The sequence below is a fragment of the Xenopus laevis genome, chromosome 4S, assembly GCF_017654675.1.
Source record: "Xenopus laevis strain J_2021 chromosome 4S, Xenopus_laevis_v10.1, whole genome shotgun sequence".
Lineage (NCBI taxonomy): Eukaryota > Metazoa > Chordata > Amphibia > Anura > Pipidae > Xenopus > Xenopus laevis.
Genome location: NC_054378.1, coordinates 27,367,192 through 27,388,245, shown reverse-complemented (window position 1 = coordinate 27,388,245; position 21,054 = coordinate 27,367,192). Strand labels below are relative to the sequence as shown.

The following is a 21,054-nucleotide window of genomic DNA, read 5'->3' as shown; positions in this document are numbered from 1 at the left end:
CCAGCAAGTTTTTGGGACATTCGGATAGTATTGATTGAGAGTGGTTGGAGTTTTGTACCATCTGTAGAATAGTTTCCTCGAATTTTCAATATGATTTGTGCACTTTGAAAGTTTGTACGCTGTGTTAAGCATTTTTATCCAGTGTGGCGTGGGTATTGTAATTTGGAGATCCTGCTCCCATTTTTCGAAATGCTTCGGTTTGGCGTCCATGTCATCTTCTGTGAGCAGTTTGTAGATTCGTGCTATGCCTTTGGGGCTATGTGAGTTGTGAATGAGTAATGATTCAAATGGCGTGCGTGTGACGCTGCTTGGCGCTCTGGTGGTTCCCAATAGGTGCTTTATCTGGAGGTATTTGTAGAAATCGCGAGCTGGCAGATTATATTCCTTGGTTAGCTGTTCATAGGTTTTGATGAGGGTGCCCTCGTATAGTTGCCTTACCGTAGTTACGTTTGCATTTCTCCAGTTCTGCAAGTTGAGGTTTGGGATGTTTGTTTCTAACAACTCCACTCCTGCCTGGTGTGCTGGGTAATTTAAGATTCGGTCCCTTTTAGAGATCCTAGCCCAGATATTCATTGCTGTTCGAGTGGGTATGGTTTGCTGTGTGTTGCCCTACTGTTTCATGCATGTTCTTAGTCCATATGAGTCCTTTAAGCTTGAGAGGAGATATGGAGTCTTGTTCCAGTTGGAGCCAATGTAGTTCTTTAACTGCAAGGTTCCAGGCTCTCATTTGGTCCAGTACTGTGGCGTGGTAATAGGCTTCAAGACAGGGAACTCCAAAGCCTCCATCATGTATTCCTCGTTGCATAAATTTCTGTTTAATCCTGGGTTTCCGTTTAGCCCAGATAAAGTCTTGAATGGTTCTTTGCGCCTTTGCGAAAATATGTTTGTGGAACTGCTATCGGTAAAGTCCTGTAGAGATAGATGAATTGAGGCAATATCATCATCTTGATAGTTGCGATTCTACCCAAACATGACGTGTATAGAGGGGACCATTTCTGTAATTGTTCCTGTACTTCTGTTAATAGCTTGGGATAGTTCGCTTCATACATTGTGGTTGCGTTACTGGCTAGTTCAACACCTAGATAATTTATAGAGTGGGACTGCCATTGGTAAGTGTATCTGGCTTGCAATTTACGTATGCTCTCTTTTGTCATTCCTATCGGCAAAATATGTGATTTTGACTCATTAAGTTTATAGTAGGAAATAGAGCTGAAAGTTCTGATAATTTGTGTGACAGCTTCTAGGGATGTCTCTGGATCTGTTAGTGTCAGAATGATGTCGTCAGCAAACATTGCGAGTTTGTGCTGTATATTTGCCACCTGTATGCCCTTTACAGACATTGAGTCCCTGATTGTTCTGGCAAGGGGTTCCAACGTAAGGTTAAAGATGAGAGGTGATAATGGGCAGCCTTGCCTCGTTCCGTTAGTTATTTGAAATGATTTAGATAGGGATCCCATGTTATTTACTTTCACTGAGGGTTTGGTGTATAGGGATAATATGGCATGTTTGATTGGACCTAGTAGACCATAAGATTGTAAAGCAGAGTCCAAATAAGTCCACTCTATTCCGTCGAAGGCCTTTTCGGCATCTAAGCTAAACAGTATAGTTGGGTCCTTCCTTCTCTCTGTTGCTTCAATAAGTGCCAACATTTTCCTTGTGTTATCTGGGCCTTGCCTGCCCTTGGTAAATCCGGTTTGGTCCAAGTGAAGTAAAGAGGGCAGTATTTTCGCAATTCTATTAGCAACGACTTTGGCGTATAGTTTCAGGTCTGTATTGAGCAAGGATATGGGTCTGTAGTTTCCACATGCTGTCGGGTCTTTCCCTAACTTGTGGATTGTTGTTATTGTAGCTGCTAACATTTCCTCCGGAAAGGTGCCTCCTTGAAAAACATGGTTAAAGAGATTTGTGAGATGTGGTACTAGGATGTCTTGAAAGGTTTTGTAATATGCGGCTGTGAAACCATCCGGGCCAGGAGCATTCCCTATGGGGGTTGTCCGTATAGCTTCCTTTATTTATTATCTCTGCAGTAATGTCAATATTCATCTGGTCGAGTTGATGTTTCTGTATTTGTGGTAGGTTTGCTGCTGTGAGGAATTTACGTATCGCCTCTTTGGTGGGTTGTGGGGTGGTTTTATCTTGTTTTAGATTGTACAAGGAGGAATAGTAATCTGCGAATTGGTCCGCTATTTCCTTAGGGTTTGTAAAGGATTTGCCGTCTGAAGTTATTTGTGCTATTGACTGATTAGTCTGCCTCTGTTTTAGTTGGTTAGCTAGCAATTTTGTTGCTTTGTTGCCTTTTGTGTATCTGTATAGTTTCAATCGTTGCAGTTGCCATTCCACTTTTTTGTTTTCGATTTCTTGAATTTGATGTCTCAATTCTATTATTCATTTTGTTGTGGCTTGGTTAGGTTGTTGTTTGTTCCGGGTTTCTAGGTCTGGTAATTGAGTGGACAGCTGACTGAGGGTGTTCTCCCTGTTCTTTTTTGTAGTAGAGGCTATTTTAATAAGTTGCCCTCTGACGACTGCTTTATGCGCACACCACAGCATGGTTTGTCCTATTTGTGGGGTTGTGTTACTAAGAAAGTAGTCACTTAGGGTCTTCCTACAGATCTCGATGTTGGTTTCATTTTGGAGTAAGGAATCGTTAAGTCGCCATTGGTATTGTTGCCTGATCCTTTGTGTAGTGTCTAGTAATATCTCAATTGGGGAGTGATCTGCCCAGGTGCTTGACCCTATAGCTGAATTTTGGATAGCTTGAAGAAGAATGCTTATCCACAAAGAAGTAGTCAATGCGGGAATATTTGGAATGGGGGTGAGAGTAAAATGTGTAGTCCCGTTCTGTTCCGTGTTGCACTCTCCATACATCATATAGCAGCCCCTGCGTTAAATGTTTCTGCAAAGCTTTGGCTTGTTTTAATGCTTCCTGTGGTTGTGTGGACTGTCTTGAGGCTTTTGTGTCTAACTCATGATGTAGAGAGGTATTGAAGTCTCCTCCTAATATTATGTGGCCCATCTTTTCTTTATTAATTTTTTTTAAAAGACTATTAATAAATCTTGATTGACGTCTATTTGGACTGTAAGCACTAATTATGGTGTAGGTTTGCTCGTATATCTTAACGTTGAGGATTAGATAGCGACCTAGTGGGTCTGAGTGTTGATTTATTACCACATGTGGTAGTTTTTTATTTATCCATATGGCTACTCCTTTTTTCTTCACATAGTTTGAAGCGTATACTTGTGTAGGGAATTGTTTCAGGTAATAATCGTTTGTTTGTGGCTTGTAAGGTGTCTCTTGCAGTAATAGAATATCTACATTCTGTTGTCTGCTCCATTGTGTCAACTTAAGTCTCTTCTGTGGACTATTAAGGCCATTTACATTTTGTGAGACTATCTTAATCCCCATGTTGATGAGTAGAGGAATTGGTGAATTAGACTGGACTCACCCATGTTTGCACTCTTCGTGGCGGCCAGGTCTTGCAGGAAACCAGAGGATGGACCTTCGAGGAATCTTTGCTGACAGGCTGAACTGAGAGCCTGCGGTCTTTCTTGGCCCCTAGGGAGTGGGGGAATGGGGGTGGGGGAGAGTTTAGAGAGGTAGCACGGAAAGAGATAGGAAACATAAGAGTGAGACAAAAACATTAGCATGTAAAATGCAACATATTTACAACAATACTGCAAAGGTATTGGATCCTGGTGGGGGGGAAGCTCTCTGACCTCTGCTGGTCTTCCATTGTGGGTCAAAATTGTCAATGAGAAGCATAAATTTTTCTGAGCTTCAAGGGGTTGGGGGGGGTTTGAAAATATTCTTGGTCATAGTTGAGCTTTCCAGCTCACGGGATAGGTAAAATGTCTCTTACGCCATAAGAAAGGCTTTTTGGCTGGCCCTGTAACTCGTACAGGAGGCTATCGCTTCTTCAGGTGTCTGTGTCGACCTCCTCCGAGATGGGTTGTGCTTTAAGGCTCTTCCTGCTTTGCCTAGTTTGGGTTGCCCAGGTTGCAAGCGAGACCTCTTTGGAGGTTTATCACCTGTTTTGGTGTTAGTCGGCTGCCATAGGTTCCAGTCCTTCAGGGTGTCCGCCACTGTAGTTGATCCATCCTTAGTGATCAAGATTTTTATAGGATAGAGCCATCTATATTGGATGTTATCTCTTAGTATGCCTGTTGCGGTTGCAAATTCCTTCAGTTTCTGCTGCGTGTAGCTGGAGAGGTCCGCAAAACATTGTAAGCTGCTATATTTATCCGGGATATCCTTCTTGTTTCTGGAGCTGTATTGCAGCTTCTCTTTTACATAGTAGTAATGTATTCTCGTAATGGTGTCTCTCGGGGACCCAGGCGGGGCATTTTTTGCCCGCGGTAATCTGTGTACTCTATCCAGCAATGTATGGTCCGGTGGAACATCCGGGAGTATGTCTCTGATCAGTGTGCATACATAGTCATTGAGCTCTTGAGCAGTGACCTGTTCGGGTATACCCCATATCCGGACGTTATTGCGATCGGTATTGCGATCTTCCAGGTCTGCTATTTTAGCTTTTTTTTTTCAGTTTTTGGATGTCTTCCTCCATGGGGTTATTAGCATCTACTACTTGGTTATGCGAACTAACCAGTTCTGCCATTTTGTTTTCCAGATGATCAGTTCTCTCTCCCACCTGTCTGATATCTTTGCTCAGAGTAGATACGGCAGTGCGAAGGTCATCCTGGATCTCTGTCCTAAGGTCGGTTAGAAATTCCCTAGTTTACAGCTCCTCACAAGCTCTTTACCAGTTTTCGGCGGGAACCGCGCCGATGGTCACTCGCGTCTGGGGAGGCCCGTGTACGCGAGTCCGCGGCTTCACCAGCTTGACTAGGCCGCACTGCGCGTTCAGCTCCAGAAGCAGCTAGAGAGCTCGTTTTCGATCCGGATCAAAGCCAGCCGGTTTAACAGTTGAGTGGGTATGCTTTGGGGGTTGATAGGCTGTGAGGTGCCCCAATATTAAGAGATTTCCTCTTGTGCCCCCAGTAGCTCCAAGATAATGCGGCCGTTCAGCAGCCAGGCTAGCCACGCCCCCCCTGAACAGTTTTATGCTTAATATGTATAGGTTTGCCTAAGCACGTGGCATATAGGGGCCCCAAAATGAAGAACCCCCCCCATATGGGTTGTCATTTCAGGTACTGCAAAATCAACACATTTACATAGTTTGGGGGGGGGGGCAAAGGTAGAAAAAAGTACGTTCACCCCAGAAAACCATATTTTTACGGAAAGTACATATTCCCCCGAATCCAAATTGGGTATGCATGTCTTTCTACTCCAAAGCACCAAGCCGCAAACCTTTCCTAAATTTGGTGATAAAGGTATTTCAATTGGCCACATTTCTCACCCAATTTCCTACATACAATTGAAAAACACCCTAAATATTGATGCCAATGGTCTGCTGAACAGTTTAATGCCCAATATGCATAGATATACCAAAGCAGCTGACAGTAGGTTTGGCACTTCTGGTACTTTCATTGCCAAACAGTTTTTAAAAATGTTGTACTCACTTGAGGGCATTTCTTCGGAGGGACTATTAGTGTACATATGAAAGCTATACATGAAGGGGGAGGGGTCAACATAAGTATTTTGGCACCAGAAAGACATATTTTTGGAAGATACATTCTTCCGAATCAAAAATAGCTAAATATGTTTGAAGAAATTGTAGAAATTGAAGAAATTGTAGAAATTGAAGAAATGGAAAAACTATAGATTTCTGTTGAATTATCCGAAAACCAGCTGACAGAAAAAAATGTGTTGGAAGGTGAAAAAAAAACCCACTAAGTTTGATTACTGACCATTAAACCATAAATGAATATGGTTAAATGCCATAATTTATTTAATGGACTTATTGCAGCAACCTAAAGTTTCAGCTTCGCAATAATCCAGCTGTTGAGCTAAGTTTAGGGGTTGTCGCAAATTATCAAGCAAAAAGGAGGTTGGCCTATATTCTAAGATGATACTACAAGGCTGATTATTAAATTAAATTCTGATGCTAGTTGCACTGATTTCTGTGCTGCCATGTAGTTAATTACCTGTATTAATTACTAATCAGCCTTATATTGTGACATTTATATTCTATGTGTACTGCATATTTTGAGTCGATCCCTAAACTCAGTAACTGACAGCAGCAGAGAACATATGCAGTGAGCAGAAAAAAAGATGGGGAGCTACTGGGGGCATCTTTAGAGACACATATATTCACTGCTAAAGGGCTGTGGTTGCCTTAACTTGATATAGAAGCCCAAACTTAATGTACCACATTTCTAGCCTATTTCTTTAGTTAAGCTTTAGTTCTCCTTTAAACATTGGAAACTATTCTTCTGTTTTTCCTGTTGTCCAAGTGTCTGGGACCTGCCAGCCTATAGATCCCGGACAGCCAGTACCAGTCCAACCCTGCATGTTACTACAGAAACTACTTTAGTAAAAATACTGTACCTGTTCTAAATATATTTCAATTTACCTTTTTTAGCAACTGGAGACTGCAAACTGCACCACATATTCTTGATTAAAGTCCCTAATACAATTTTTATATTTGACAACTTAATGATCTTTTAATTTTTTACAGCATCCTGGGACGTATTATTAGAGTAACTCGGGAAGTTGTCACTTACAGAGAATGGATATCTAAACATTGGGGGCAGAAGATAAAGTCTGAACCTGCTTACTATGGTAAGAGTGCTTCTTAGGATGTAGATAGGTTTCTGACTGTGTAGTGGCCTCTCTAAATTGATTTTTTTTTAGATCACACGTGCCTTCAGGTAAACTCTAAAGAATGTTCCAGCAGTACTCTGATAAGGCAAAAAATGTATTCATCCCACAAAACAGGCAACGTTTTGGGCTTAACCAGTAGAGCTGTCCACTTTTAAAAATCTCCTTGCGAGTGGACTTGCGGCACGCTTATGTAAGTGACCCACTCTTTGGGATACAAGAGGTGCCAAAAAGTCTTATTGATGCTGAACTAAAACTAGCATTTGTAGTCCATTAGAACAGCATCAAGCTTGGTCTAGGGCTGTATTTAGATCCGGGCCCATGCCTAGAATGGCTGCTTTAGGAGTGCCTACGAAGAAAGAACTTGCATCACAACAAAATAAACAAACAAATTGCAGTCTGCGAAAGACACTTGCAACTTAATTTAGTGCATTTCCTAGATGCGCTAAATTAATGCACTAAATTAAGTTGCAAGTGTCTTTCGCAGACTGCAATTTGTTTGTTTATTTTGTTGTGATGCAAGTTTTCTTTGTAGGCACTCCTAAAGCAGCCATTCTAGGCATGGGCTTTTGCTTGACTATATAATAAATACAATTCTGGCTGGGTCTTCTAGATCCCATTCCCACAGCAATTAGATATAGATACTATAGTGGAAATTAGGATGGTCTAATGGGAATTGTCCTAGGCTGGACCTAGTGGTAGATCCTCTGGTAGGCCATTCTGACCCTGCTTATAGATCTGCAGTTTGCATGGCCTATATATATAATCTGATTTTCTAGGAAACAATGTGACTTTGATAAATTTGGACAAATGTAACAATAATGTAACTGAAGAGAACATTGGACAAGCTAAGAAAAAGACAGCCGAAACACTTTGCAAACACTCCTCAAACTCATCTGGTCCTTTGTCCTCCTCTTCATCTACACTCTCAAGTTCTAGTGATGTGGTAAGTCATTTATGATTATTTTTTATATTATATATGGATTATTTTCTTTTAATCTTAACTATTCAGATCTATTTTGTGCATCCTTCTGTTAGGGTTGCCACCAGTCCGGTTTTGACCCGGACAACACGATTTTCAGAAGGGCTACCTGGGTCTGAACTGCCTGCTCTGTTTTCCAAATTAGGAAAAACTGGCAGTATTCATCTAGACTGACTTAATTTTATTACTCCTCCCCCACAACATCACAGACACACCCCCCTATGTCATCCACTTCCACCCCCCCCCCCCCGCCTAATCTGGGAAAGGGGACGGGAAAAGGTGTAAACCCTACCTCATGAGGTATTTTCACTGCCAATGTAAAATGCTAATCTGTTCCACAGCAGCCCAATTTGTGTAGTGAAGGAATGCAATCCACCTATCACTGCTCGTATTTGACCAGGACAGCAATCTTAAGCATGATTTGCTTTATTGGCTAAGTGTGTGCAGTAACAGAAATGTATTCCTGTTCTCTGTGGTCTGACTTAAAAATAATGGAACAGGAGTCCGATCTCCTGGTCTTTTAATCAGCTGTCTAGTATAATTTATTTCAGGAGTGAATAAAATATTATAGTAAAATAGTAAGACAAATACTTTCAATTGCAGGCATATTTACAAACAACTTTATAATATTAAAACTTTTTATTGTATTTTGAGAAGTTGTTTAGAATGACATTTTCTTTCACTAAACAAATGGGCCCCTTTAATGTTTGAAATATGAAATAAGTTGTCACTGCTTATATTTTATTATATTAATAATTTGTTTAGTAGATATGCAGCGTTTTAGCTTAGCACATAGCAATGTGCAGCACACTTTGCCTGCTGTCTTTGCATGACACACCACCTGTCTTCCATAGAAGAAAGTCATTAAATGTCTGTGCATTTAGGACTCGGATGGAACTCCATTCAAAACCTCGAAGCAGTCAAGTTGCAGGCAAACCAACGACAACCGAATGGGCCATCAGGAATTATGCACAAGCGCCTTGCAGCCCAGTGGTAAATCACAAACTATCCAGAGCATCAGCTCTTCCAACAACAGCAACAAAGCCCAGGTGTGTAGAGAGAAGTACTAAAGTACATATAAATAACACAATATTACGTTATATTTCAGGAAAATCGACCTTCATGTATGTTATTTTGGATATTAAAATTGTGGATATGCTGATGTGCCTAGGATCATTGTCCTATTGCATGATCGATTTTCAACCAAGCTTTATGGCTTCCTCTAGAATACCAGTGAGGAATGATTGTAAGATGTCTAGGTCCACTGGCTACTAAATAGTCTGCAAACAGGCTATTATGAATTACCCTTTAATAATAGTGTGAATTATCACACCTCTGCTAAATTCTGGCTGGGTTTTTGTTGTTTTTTTTCCCCCGCATTTCATCCTGTAAATGCTTTTCTACTGGCAATAAAGTGTATTATGGCTATGTTTTTCTTACGTTTTGTGAATGGCCTCAAGAGAAAACCTTGACCAACGTCTAAAAAACAGTGACCAAGAAATAGATTTTGGTTAATGTGCTTGGGCAGTTTTCACTTTGCCTTTTACCAAGTTCACAATTTTATTTTGTTTGGGTTTTTTTAAGCAAATGCCTGATGATTTAAAATGAAGATTATGAGGTGTTAATAAGGAGGACCGCAAATATACTTTGTTGACCACATCTTCAAAATATGAAACCACGCGGGGGCGCATGCACGCAGCTGAACAGGAAGGATGTGCCTGTAAGAGTTCCGCACCCAGCCCGCTGAAATAAGCAATATTTAGCAGAGAAATCCTCCAAAATCACCCAACAAAGGGACCCCATAAACCTGGGACCACCTCCTGACCTGCAGCATGGGCCACCGTCTGCGATAAAGTAGAAGCAGCTACAAACCCCACAGATGTTGCAACTGAGCATGCACAGCCACCATCTTTGTCTCCCTGTGCAGAACACAGCTTTGACTCCAAGCCGCAGGTAAACAATGCTGACATACAAGCTGCGCTGCAAGCAGTACAAAAGTTATTTAAAACTGAACGCACTGCAGCAGTAAGAGTTCTCACGCTAAATAAGAGAACTAGGCAACAGGGTTGACCATTTGGAATACACTGTGGACGGCCATGTGGCAGCCCTCCAGGAAGATCAAAAACATATTGCCTCACATCAGGCCCACATCAATTGTGCAGCTGGAGAACAAGACAGAGGACCAAGAAATAGATTGTGGAGGGGTAACCTGAGGGTAAGTGCCCAAAACAGTCACAGATTTAGCTAGCCTGATGGATGAAAGAATACACCAGTCTCTGGGCCTCCCCCGGAAACCCAATCTCACAGAGACATTGTTCTCAAACTACACCATGTTGAGGTCAGAGACCTGGCTTTAGAAGAAGCATGTGCAGCTGGTAATGACACCTTACCTCACCAAATGCATCTTTAGGCAGACATAGCACCTGCCACCCTCCAAAAGAGGAGACTGTGCTTTGTTAGCAGCGCTGTTACCGGTTTCATCAAAGTGAAATACAGGTGGGGATTCACTTTCTCATTGCAATTTAACTGGGAGGGAAAGCAACAAATAATCACCACCCCAGAAGTGGGAATGCCAATATTATAACCTGCTGAGACACCCTCTGTGAGAGATAGCCACTTACCATCTGCCTCACCCTGCCCGAATCCCGAGTGGACCAAAATAACATCAACTAGACAACTGAAACGTCAATCCTCACAGCCACCGCCTAAAGATCAAAGGCACTACCGCCATAGAGTGGATCCAAACACAACCTGACTTGCACCTGGTAACCCTACCAACCACCTCCCTACCATGGGTAAAACAAAACCTTTTTTTTTTTTTTTGCATATAAAATCCACAATAATACACCTCCGAAAGTTTAGTTGGATGACTATCTCAGAGCACGATCACTGTCAGTGGGCTAAGGATATTGCTGCCCCCCACCCCGAGAACACTATTGTTGAGGTCCCACTCGAGTGAGGGAATCCACAGCAACACAGTGCTCGACAATGGAAAGTTATTCTTTGTTTATTTTGGCTGGTTTAGTTCAAAACCTTACAATTTGTGTTTTAATTCTGTTTTTTTTTGGTGGCTGGATTATAATGTGTGTTTTATACTGTTTAATGACAATATTGATAAACAGCTTCTTTGGGGATTCGAGGTCCTGCACCCCAAAAAAAAAATACGCTAACCACTATCCTACACGATAATGTCGATAAAAATTATATCACATAATGTACAGGGCCTCAACTCACCAAATAAGAGAGGGGTTGCATTTGAAATGTATAAACACCTCTCTCCAGATATAATATGCCTCCAGGAGACGCACTTTACCCAGAAGTCCTATCCCAAATTCTTCCACAAGCAATACAATACACATTACCTCGCCTCCACTACAAGTAAGCACAGGGGAGTGGCCATACTTATTCACAAAAACTTTCCCTTTATAACTACTAGTACAAGCATAGATACGAACAGCTAATTCATCATACTTCAGGGAACCCTATACAATCAAAAATACACTATTATTTCCACATGCGTAGCCTCATCATTATCCTTTTATGAAACAATGATTAACCAATTACCAAGCCCGAACCCAACCAGGCTCCTATGGGCAGGAGACTTTAACTTACCCTTTAATCAAGTGTTAGATAGATCATCTACTGCTCTCTCCACACGCTACAAAAAAAGTTGACTAACTTCTTCATATTCATAATCAAACTGATTCCTAAAGAGAAGTTAACGGCCCTAAAAGGGATTACACCTTTTACTCCCACACACACACAGCTCTTACTCTAGCATTAACTACATTTTAGTAAATTCCCCAGATGCTACCTCACTAATTGATTCAAGACACATACATACAATGCGCCTGGTCTGATAATGATATAGTGCTGACTAAGCTTAATTTACAGGTCCCTACACTTGTGTCTCAATTGGAAGCTGAATTAAAGCTTACTAGCAGACCCTAAATGTATAAAACTGATTTCACAAGAATCCAAAAATATCTTCCAGGAAAATGACACACCTGATGCATCAATAGACTGGATCTGGGTGGCACACAAAGCCTTTATTAGAGGATGTCTGATAAAATACGCCTCTCAAAAAAAAAAAAAAGAAAAAAAAAGAGAAGAGAATGCAACTACAACGGCTTCTAGAATCTGAGCTAGCTACATTAGAGCACACCAACAGATTACAGCCTTCTACACGTAACAGAAAGCTAGTAGAGGAAACCAGACAAAAACTACATTCAGGTAAAATCGAGCAAGCTGAAAAAGCTATCTGTAAAACAAAACATAAATTCTACAGATTCGCAAACAAGCCAGACAAAGCTGGCTAACTTACTCAAGGCAGAAACACGTCAAGGCCAGATCCATAAAATCAGATTAGCCAACAGACAAATCTCCTCCAATCCAGATAAAATAATTTAGACATTTACAACCTTCTACCAGCAACTATATACCTCTAACCCCCCCTGGAAAACCAGGGGAGCTAGAGGACCCCTTATAGAGGAGATAAAGCAGATTATGAATAAGGATATCACCTATGAGGATATCGAGTATACTATTAAACACCTGAAATGAAGTAAAGCGCCCAGACCTGATGGCTTCTTCTCGCTATACTACAGAAAACCAAACTCATTCCACAACTCCAAAAACCTTTTCAGCACATTACCAGCGGGAAATCTTTACCCCCAGAAATGAATGAAGCCAGAATAACAGTAATCCCAAAACCCAACAGAGATCTCTTAAACCCCCACAAATTACAGGCCTATATCATTACTCAACATAGATATTAAAATCCTAGCTTGCGAATCCTACTTGCAAATCGGCTAAACAGAATTTTAACAACAATAATACACAAAGACCAGATTGGATTTATCCCCACCTGCCAAGCACCAGATATCATTAGGAAAACTTTAAATATTAAAGCATATGCTAATAAATATAAAATTACAACATGCTTATTGGCATTAGACATCGAAAAAGCTTTCGACACACTTAACTGGACATATTTATTCTCCCTTATAGAATCAGTGTGACTAGGCTCCAACACACTAAAAGCTTACTACCAATACCCACAAGCCCAACTGAACCTCCCCTCAACCAAACTCTCTGGCACTATTAAGATACAAAGGGGCACGTGTCAAGGATGCCTCCTCTCTCCAGCCCTGTTTGCCTTGGCCATGGAGCCCCTGGCGAGAGCTGTTAGGGAAAATACTGACATTAAGGGCTTAAGTATTAGAGGTAAAGAATACAAGTTTTCATTGTTTGCGGATAACTTACTCATTCATGTAACTAACCCTCTTATATCCTTACCTAACATTGTAAATATACCATCATATTTTGCCAAACTGTCGGGCTTGAAAATTAATCCAGAGAAGTCCAAAATGCTACCTTGTAACACCTCCAAACCAATGATTAAATTGATAGAGCTGAACTTTGACTCCCAGGTATTCATTCCTTATGTGGAATCCAAAGTAACTACCTCACTTTCCACCCTTTGCAAGACAAATTACCCTCCACTGATGCAATTTTTAACTCAGAAACTTATTCTGGAATAAACATCGGATCTCCTGTATTGGCATAATACATTTTGATAAAATGGTGCTATTACCAAAGATTTTGTACTTGTTTCAGACTTCTATTCAACTATCGGACCTACATAAACTGCAATCAGCAACTTTATCTGGCAAAACAAACACCCACGGATCCCAAAACATGTAATGTATCTCCACAAAGCAAATGGGGGGCTGGTGGTACCTAATTTAGTAAACTACTACAGAGCGGCCAGAGTAGCCCAATGGGTACCAGCCCATGCAGACTCACAGGCCCCACTATGGGTCCAAACTGAGAATGACCTAATATACCCCTACCTAACCAACCAAGTCCTGTGGCTACCAAAGATTTCCCTACAGATCTTTAAGGACCCATTAAAACTGACATGCTACATCTATGGCAAAGAAACTGCAAGAAACATCACCTGGCTTCCTTTCCCTCCCTCTTAATCCCAGTGAGCAACAACCCTGACTTTACACCGGGAACTTCTAGGCAAGCATTTGCCTGGTGTAATGCTAAGTAATGGGTGAGCACAATTGACTCATTGACTCAGCAGGGCAAACCATTAACCCAACAACAATTCAAAAATGTAATCCCCCGCAACAGGAAGTGTTCAGAGCCACGCAATTTATCCATTATGTGGACAAGCAAGCCAAGAAATGTCCTAACAACACATTCATATTGTCAAGCTTTGAGTCTGTTTGCCGACTCCGGCACCATTGGCCTACCAAATTTTAAGTCTAACCTACAAACTGTTGAACAAGACACCCACGGAGAACTTAAAACATAAATACATGCTCAATTGGGAACAGGACTTACAGGCAACAATCTCAACCAAGCAATGGTCACAATGCAGCCTGATGACAAATCAAGGCAGCACATGTGTATCAAACAGAGAAACCTCAATAAAGCTCCTACATAGAACTGATTTATCCATCCTGTGACCCACATTCAGAGGTTGTCAAGAAGAAGGGTCTATACGCCGTATGTGGTGGGACTGTATAGTAGTTTTTAAGTATTGGGACTCTGTAAGACATCTGCTATCCAAAATATTGCATACTGATTTCCCAAAGGATCCATTTAACATGCTTCTAGGAAAGAAACCTAATAGGTTCAACAATACTGCTCATAATTGCATGCAACTGGAAAAAAAGCCATCTTACCTCTGACTAAGCTCAAAGCAAAAATAATAGACATAGCAGCAGAAAAAATTACATATATGTTACAAAACCATATTGAGGCTTACGACCGAATATGGCTCCAATGGTTAGAATATGAGAATGATCCCTTACTGTTTTCGGCATTGCATGTATGAACCGTATATTAATGCTACCTCTAGAACAAGAATTTCTAACAAAATGTTACAGCAATAAACTGTGTAACCATTTAATATTGAAAGAATCCCAACCACCATATATATTTAGTTATTTATTTATTTAATTTATATTTTCTTTTTATTGGTTGTTTTTCTCTACCATTCTTATATGCTTATATAAGGGTTTATAAAACCAATTACACATTGCAGTGTTAAAAAAAAATGATACAACACCAGGACAGCTCAATTTCAAGGTTTCCAATTGTTGGACTAATCCAGGTGCAGTGGAATGTCAAACAAAGACGATTGGCCTTAATGCACCCTGATGGGTGATGGTGATGATTTTTACATCTGCAGAAACATCAACAATTGTTAACATACCTGGGCAAGAGCACGTTTTGCAAAAATGTTGCCATCAGCTAGTATAGCTAGCAGTTAAACAGCACTCATACCCTGTACCAGCTGTGAACAAGAGTTTTGTATACCGTGCATTTAACATCTCTACAGATTCTGACATCACCATTAAAGGAACAGTAACATCAAAAAATAAGTGTTTTAAAGTAATGAAAATATAATGCAGTGTTGCCCTGCACTGGTAAAACTGCTGTGTTTGCTTAAGAAACACTACTATTGTTTATATACATAAGCTGCTATGTAGCAATGGGGGCAGCCAATCAAAGGAAAAAAAGCTCAAGTTACACAACAGATAGAAGATGAGCTCTGTCTGTCTAATGGTGTTATCTGTTATCCATTAGTTAACCTGTGCCATATAGACATTTTTCAATTTCTGCCATTGCTCCACAGAAGGTTGTTTATATGAACTATAGTAGTGTTTCTGAAGCAACCAGACCAGTTTCACCAGTGCAGGGCAACAGTACATGATATTTTCATTACTTTAAAACACTTAAATTGTTTGGTGTTACTGTTCCTTTAAGCTTAAGAATTGGGACAACTGGTGTTTCCCTGTATGTGTGTCACTGGCTCAAAGTGTAGTTATTTTTTTTCTAATTTTTAAACGTGAGGCATGTGGTTACCCTTGAAAGCTCCCAGGTCGTCCATGAAAATATAAAGAAAAACCTTAAAGGAACAGTTCAGTGTAAAAATAAAAACTGGATAAATAGGCTGTGCAAAATAAAAAAAAATATATCTGATATAGTTAGGCAAAAATGGAATGTATAAAGGCTGGAGTAACTGGATGTCTAATATAATAGCCAGAACACTACTTCCTGCTTTTCAGCTCTCTAACTCTAAGTTAGTCAGCGTCTTGAAGGGGACCGACCATATGGGACATAACTGTTCAGTGAGTTTGCAATTGATCCTCAGCATTCAGCTCGGATTCAAAAGCAACAGTTATGGCCCATGTGGCCCACCCCCCTCAAGTCACTCAGTCGCCTTTATACATTACATTTTTGGCTAACTATATTAGAAACATTTTTTATTTTGCAAAGCCTATCTATTTACCTAGTTTTTATACTGAACTGTTCCTTTAATAACTTGTCTGCAAGTGAGAACAACCATGAACAGTAATTTACAGTGTAAAAAACAGTTCCTTCCCCAGGGGCTTTTTTATTTACTTTTGACTATGATTAGGATTAACATCTGAATGTTGACATGGATACTCACATCACATCAAAGCTTCCTACAAGAATGACCATTATAGTCCTTGAATATAAACGATGGCAGCTAGTACAGACTGGGTATAAACCCAGGCCTTTGCAACATATAATTTAGGAGTTCTACTGGGAATGCTGCGAACTGCCTTAATTCTGCAATAGAGGTAGATATTATTTTATTTGCTCTTTGATTTCTTTTCTGCTAGAACTTAAATAATTTGTAAAATAAATTACTGATGGTTTTGGAGAAAAAGTGCCTCATAAGGCATGTGCCTCTTTCCTTTTTGTTGGTTATATGTAATCTGTATCTTTAGTGTACCCATTTATTGTACAGCATTGTTGAATATATTGGCAGATTATAACTACTTTATTAATTCATGCAGAATGAAAGAAGGTGGGAAAAACATTTCTAAAGGAGAGAGCACATATTTACTGAACCAAGTAGAATTAAAATCCCGTATTGTGATACATAACGGGTAACGTGCTCTGTGTGTGGGTGGGAGTTAACTTTTCATATTTTTACATGGATTCCAAATATTTAAACATTATGCATAGGCAACTCATTTTAAAATGAATACGTAACAACATTTGTAAAAATGTTATATTAAGTTATGAAGGAACATGCTAAAGACATTCATGTCTTGGTTTTCATTTAGTCATCTCATAAATTAAACTATTCCAGTGGATTTAAAGTAATACATGAGTTGATAGAAGCTGCCTACTCATTTCTCAGCTGCTTCATGGTCTGTGTACAAGGTACCTATCTGACCAGTGTTTTGTGTAAAATTGGGCAGATTTCTATTTGAGATTCCCATCATGTGTAGACTGCTTTGGTATATTGATGCACTCCTTGGCAACTGGGTCTTTGTATGTCCACTGTTTTGGTGGTCTTATGGCTGAGATCCTTTTGTTTGACAACTTTGGCAAATTTAGGAATCTCAACATTTATGGACAGTTGTAGAGGTCACTGGAGAAAATTGTGTGGGCTTCCAAAAGGCACTTTTTCCAAATACTGATTTAAAGGATATACACTGGGTGTTCTGTTGTTCATTGTTGATCGTTGAAAACTCATTTTGGACCTGCTTTACTTATGCCTTTAACATGTTAAGGGTTTCCAAGTAAGAGTTTCTTTTTTAAAAACTACACAGCAAAAGTTTTGTTTGGCCTAGAGAGATGGTTTAAGTATTAAGGTCCCTCCCAAATTAAGTTGTATTAATTGACTGTTGAAATAACTTTGTAGTCAGATAATATGAATAATCGTTTAATTTCCATTTCTTCCTCTCAGCATGGCACAACTAGATTATTTCGATCCACCTCATCCAGCAAAAATTTCCAGGGACAACCCAACACAAGCCAAGGTGAATCAGTGCCAAGCCGGCACCCACATAGTGGAAAAGCGCAACATCTGCAATATCACAGCAAGAAGCGCAAGCACAAGCGGGAAACAGACCTGTGCAGATAGCTGCTTTAGAGTAAGACTTAAACATCCACATTGTGCTGCAGAACAGATAGTTACTGGGCCCTCTTCCTCCCAGAAGCTGTTCAGACTTTAAGCACCTCGTTTGTTTTGTTTTCATTTTCCCAACTGGCCACGGAATGGATCATGAAGAATTGCAACCACAAAAAAGAGGGGAAAAAAAATTTAAAAACTCTAAAAAATGGCTTGCTCATTTGACAAAACAAACATACTATGTAAACCAGAATATATTTGCACTTCTGTCAGCTTCACCATTCTGATTTGTAGAAATAAGAAAGTGTTTGTTTGTTGGTGACAGAACAAAAAGGGGGTGTATTTTTTTTTTTTTTTTTTTTTTTTTTTTAGAAAACCCCTACTTTAAGGCATGATTTATTTTTAAATTTAAATATTCTACTATTTTATTGTGCATCCTATAAAGGAAAACACATTTTTTTGTATTGGTGCATTTGCTTTTTACAAAAAAAAATGGTTGTAAATGGACTCAGGACAAATGAGTTCACATTGGTAATCCCTTCCATTCAGAGTTAGCCACAGACCATGGCCAGGTGTTTTTATCCCTTTGCGGTTTGGAAAACAAAGAGACTTTGTCATTCAAATAAACTGTTTTTATTGCAAAATAAAAAGATGTAGGTTTCATACCTGTTTTATTAAAACAACATATGATTGTGTATGCAAACCTCTGCTGATGTAGTTATATTGTATGTACATTGTGGTTTGGAATGCCACTACTGAAGGGATACAAAGCTCTGTTTACTTTTGAATTCCAGTACCTTGGGTTTTAGGACATTTGGTAAATTTAAATCAAATTAATACTCTGTAATATTTGACGTATATAAATGCCATGTTATACCTCTTACACTCTCTCCCAATGTGTTCCTTGCATTTTCTTTTACCATTCATTTAGTTTCTCTTTTGTTCACCCTCCTCATTAACTGTAAATATCTCCGCGCACCAATATTTTATTTTTACAATGTAACTTTCAAAAACTTTTACCCTTATTTTACCTTATGTATTATATTCTGGCCACACCTTTCTTAACAGAGAAGATTATGTATCGCTGGTTATAAAACAAAATCTATCTCATTGGGTAATGTAATAGTGCAACTTTTGCTACTGGTCTAGTAACAAATCAATCATCTGCATGTAGGGTTAAGGCTATGGGCACACAGGCTGAAGGCTCCAGCTGTTGTCAATCTGCATATTTTTTGCAGATTTGCTCCCTGTTCCATTGATTTGAATGCCTGTGTGCGCACACACACAGCAGAGCTTAAGCTGAGGTCAGCCCAAATATGGAAAAGGAGACATCTGCAGGCTGACCTTAGCTTCAGCTCCACTATGTGTGTGCACATGCAGGCTGATCAGATTCAATTCAGTGGAGAAGGGTGAGGGCAGCGGAGTTCTTCAGACTGTGTGCTCACAGCCAGAAAACAAACATCTGACTGGTTGCTATGGGTATCTAAACTTAGACGAACTGCACTTTATATTCCACGTTACTGTTTGTTTTAATTGCATAGTAGTAGGAAACAACTTTGCAGCCAGCTGCAAACAAACATTTTTTTATATTTTTATATTGTGCTTTAATGTGCGGCATACAAGAAGATGTGTGGTAAATGCAGGAGTGACTGCACCAGGATCTGCCTCCCACCCATGGGGCCCATGTGTGCTGTCCACACAGCATCGTTGCTCCAAGGAAATGCACTGCGTGAGCAAGATAGGGCCCTGGATGCTGGTTAAGTTACTGGACACTTGCAAAATTAATCATTTTTCAGCATCTTTAAAAAAAAGAAAAATCAATATTTAACTTCACCCAAACCATACAAATGTTAAACCCTGCAGTAGAAACTATTGAGCTAGTTTGTTCTTAGAATCTGAAATCAGAGACATTTTAGACTGAGGTTCATTGTGTATAATTTAAATCACTTTTCCTATTGCTTAACAAAGAGCAGACAGTAGTAACCCCCACACTATCGGATTCTTTTATTCTAAAATTGATTTAAAATTGTACAGTACCCTTAAGGTGCATCAATCAGTGAAAAGCACTTTGTGCACAAAGCGCTTTTCCCTGATTGATGCACCTTAAGGGTACTGTACAATTTTAAATCAATTTTAGAATAAAAGAATCTGATAGTGGGGGTTACTACTGTCTGCTCTTTAATTGTTGTTAAGTAAATATACCTCTACACAAATCTGATCAACTAATTGAAAGTTATAATAAACTGTGGGAATAATCTTGGTTTTCATATTGCTTGCAAACAAAGCATATTTTAGGATTTATAATCATACACACACAATCTTCAATTGATAAGACAATTTATGGAAATGTCTTATTGTTTAGATATTAGTAAGTGGTAGACAAAAGTTAGTCACTCAAAATGTAGTGTCTACAGTGTGTGTGTGTGTGTGTGTGCATCTGGGTATGTGACATAATTGATTTGAAAAGCTTGGGCACTTTTTATAAATATTAATGCTAAATTACATTTTATTTTGCAGATAATACTAAACATAGGTACAAAGAAAATAGTAACTGTGAAAAAGAACACCCTAATGAGTCAGTATTTAGTAACACTCCCTTTTGGCACAGATACTGAACACCTTTTTTTTATCCAGCTAAAAGTTGTTTTAAATATTATTATTGAAGTCATTTTTGCCCACTCCTTTGTCAGCCAAGCCATCCTGCAGACACAGGAGAGTTTGATCTGTAGGCATCAGTCAGGGGCAATCCTGGCAGCAGCCCTGATGCTGCCCCCCTCTCCCACTCCGCACTTAAAACATCAGTGTCAGAGTGGGTCAAAGGGGGGGGGCGGCGCATCACCAGTGGTATGAACGCAATATAGCTTTCTGCTCTAGCACAGACGAATTTCCAGGTTAAAACACAGAAATTTGGCTCTTAAAGTTGTGGCATTGTGCGTATCATACTTTTATTGCCATATCTTGGACATTGACACTTTGTGCTTGTATTGGTCTAATGTCTGCAAAAAAAAACTACCAGTTTTTGTATTATTTTTTTTACTCTATTTATAATGGTTTTAAAGAATGTAGACCCAGCCATGGGGCTGTCCCACAGCGCCCCCTAGTTTTCTGTGGAAGTGCCAAAAACTTAATTATAGATGCAAGAAGATGCACCAATGAGAATTCTACTGATAAAAACTTTCTTATAAATGCAAAAAAAAAATGACCAATGAGTGCTGATTCCCAGCACTATGTCAGGGATCTTGCTGTTATGTTACATATAGAGATAATTATGTATCTTTTTCTAAATAATTTTAAACTGGAATTAAATATGGAGATAATGGACAAACTTGTACATTGTTGGGAAACTCTGCTTAGTGTTTTCATCTCCAATTGCAGAAACAAAGAACTTGGAGCCAGACTTACACAGATCAGCTGGGATTCTCATTGGAGGATTTTTTT

General features: G+C 39.6%; 1 protein-coding gene across 1 annotated transcript in view; it reads left to right on the top strand.

The window, feature by feature from the left end:
- The window catches only part of LOC108715351 (terminal nucleotidyltransferase 4B), a 73,894-nt gene extending 53,492 nt beyond the window's left edge, over positions 1-20,402 (top strand). The window contains exons 9-12 of the mRNA XM_018260425.2: positions 6,576-6,679; positions 7,498-7,664; positions 8,585-8,749; positions 17,452-20,402. Coding sequence (XP_018115914.1) covers positions 6,576-6,679; positions 7,498-7,664; positions 8,585-8,749; positions 17,452-17,628 — 613 coding nt within the window. The 3' untranslated portion in view covers positions 17,629-20,402. The remainder of the gene's footprint in view (positions 1-6,575; positions 6,680-7,497; positions 7,665-8,584; positions 8,750-17,451) is intronic.
- Positions 20,403-21,054: the final 652 nt, after the last annotated feature.